At 35.5% G+C, this 1,550-nt stretch overlaps 1 protein-coding gene across 1 annotated transcript in view; it reads left to right on the plus strand.

The window, feature by feature from the left end:
- LOC119582062 (protein SMG5-like) overlaps positions 1 to 1,550 on the plus strand; it is a gene marked incomplete in the record, with an annotated part of 14,949 nt that overhangs the window by 2,325 nt on the left and 11,074 nt on the right. The window contains 1 exon segment of the mRNA XM_037930302.1: positions 1,338 to 1,485. Within this exon segment, the coding sequence (XP_037786230.1) occupies positions 1,338 to 1,485 (148 nt within the window).

Raw genomic sequence — 1,550 nt, forward strand, 5'->3', positions numbered from 1 at the left:
ATATTGATATGTCTTTGCAGCCAGTTCTCCAAGGCAGTTATCGGAAGGGATGGTAATACATGAGAATTTTTTAGGGAAGAACCTCAAATAAAATGCCATAGAGCCTTTTTTTTTCTTGGGCATGGGTTTTTTTATTAACACTACAGGCATACATTGGTGATATTCATCTATTGATTTGTATACATTACTATTACTACTGTGGTGTTGCCACTGAGTGGGTTAGTTTGCCAGAGGAGGTACAGAAACTCCTTTCTACAACTGTACCACTACCACTTAAAAAGGAGGGGGAAAGAGAGAGTAAGCATAATCCATTTTTCCATATGTAAGAACAGTAAAAAGAAAGAAAATAAAAGATCAGACATAAAAAATCATAAACCACGCAATTATTCACTCCAGACTTTAGGGGTTGAGTCGAAATCATCTCTGTAATGCAGAGCCTTTCTGAAATGTGGTTATATAGATATATACTTATAGGCAAAGTAAAGGGTAAAATTCATATCAAGTTATTTTGCTGATAGGAAGGAATATTGAAAAAAAAAACATTCATTTGAAAATATCAGATCTTTTTATATAAAAAATATTGTAATAGACAATATTTTCATACCAAAAACTAAGTAATCATTAGATCATTTTATAAAAAACATCATCTATTTTTTATGTAAGTAACAGCACTGTAATAGACACTTGATCCTTGAAAATATGTTAAACCTGTGTATCCAATTCAAGTAGTAATGACCATAGTTAATTTTCTTCAATCAAATAAAATTGAGATGATATATTAAGCAATGGCATTTGGAAGGTGAGACAAGAGACAATTCAACATGTATGCATATGTGCTATAGCATAAAGGTTGTTCATATTAAATATGCAGCATATTTTCTTCTTTTTTCACTCTCTCTTTTTTTCATGAAAGGAAAATTCATAGGAAATTTATTCATAAAGATTGAAGAACTTACATTTTATTTACTAGCACTATATTGATGTCAATTAAAACAGCCATAGCCAGTGGTGATAGTACCGTCCCATGTCAGGGTGTATGCCCAGTCAGCCACTGAAGCAAAAAGTTAATAGCATCAAAGAGTTTTTAGCTGCATTATACATGACTTTCCAGCAATTGAGGCAAGAATGAGTTTAACCCCACTTTTTAGGGGCTGTAGCTTCAGAACAGCCACAACCAGAGCCTAGCAAGTAAAGAAGTGTTGAGGACGCAAAATTGGAACAAGGCTGGTTGCGCATGGCACATTTCCTTGCCAACTGGCATTTAAATTTGGCTTCTTATGGCAAAAATGGATGCACACTGTCAATATGGGATTTACTCATTAATTATTGTGTTTCAGGGCACAGCATGGTCAAGCACAGAAGCATGCTGGGTTTATGGCCATCTGTGGACTGGTCTAGCATACTACCATCAGCTGCTGCATACGTTAGCTCAGGCCCACCACTTAGATCGAGGATTGGCTGATCTTCTCCCGTATCCGGCCCAGGGTAAGTGATCATGAGTATTTACAGAGTATATATATGCAAATCTTTCATGATTTTCCTTTAGGCCC

This window comes from Penaeus monodon, chromosome 15, assembly GCF_015228065.2.
Source record: "Penaeus monodon isolate SGIC_2016 chromosome 15, NSTDA_Pmon_1, whole genome shotgun sequence".
Classification (NCBI taxonomy): domain Eukaryota; kingdom Metazoa; phylum Arthropoda; class Malacostraca; order Decapoda; family Penaeidae; genus Penaeus; species Penaeus monodon.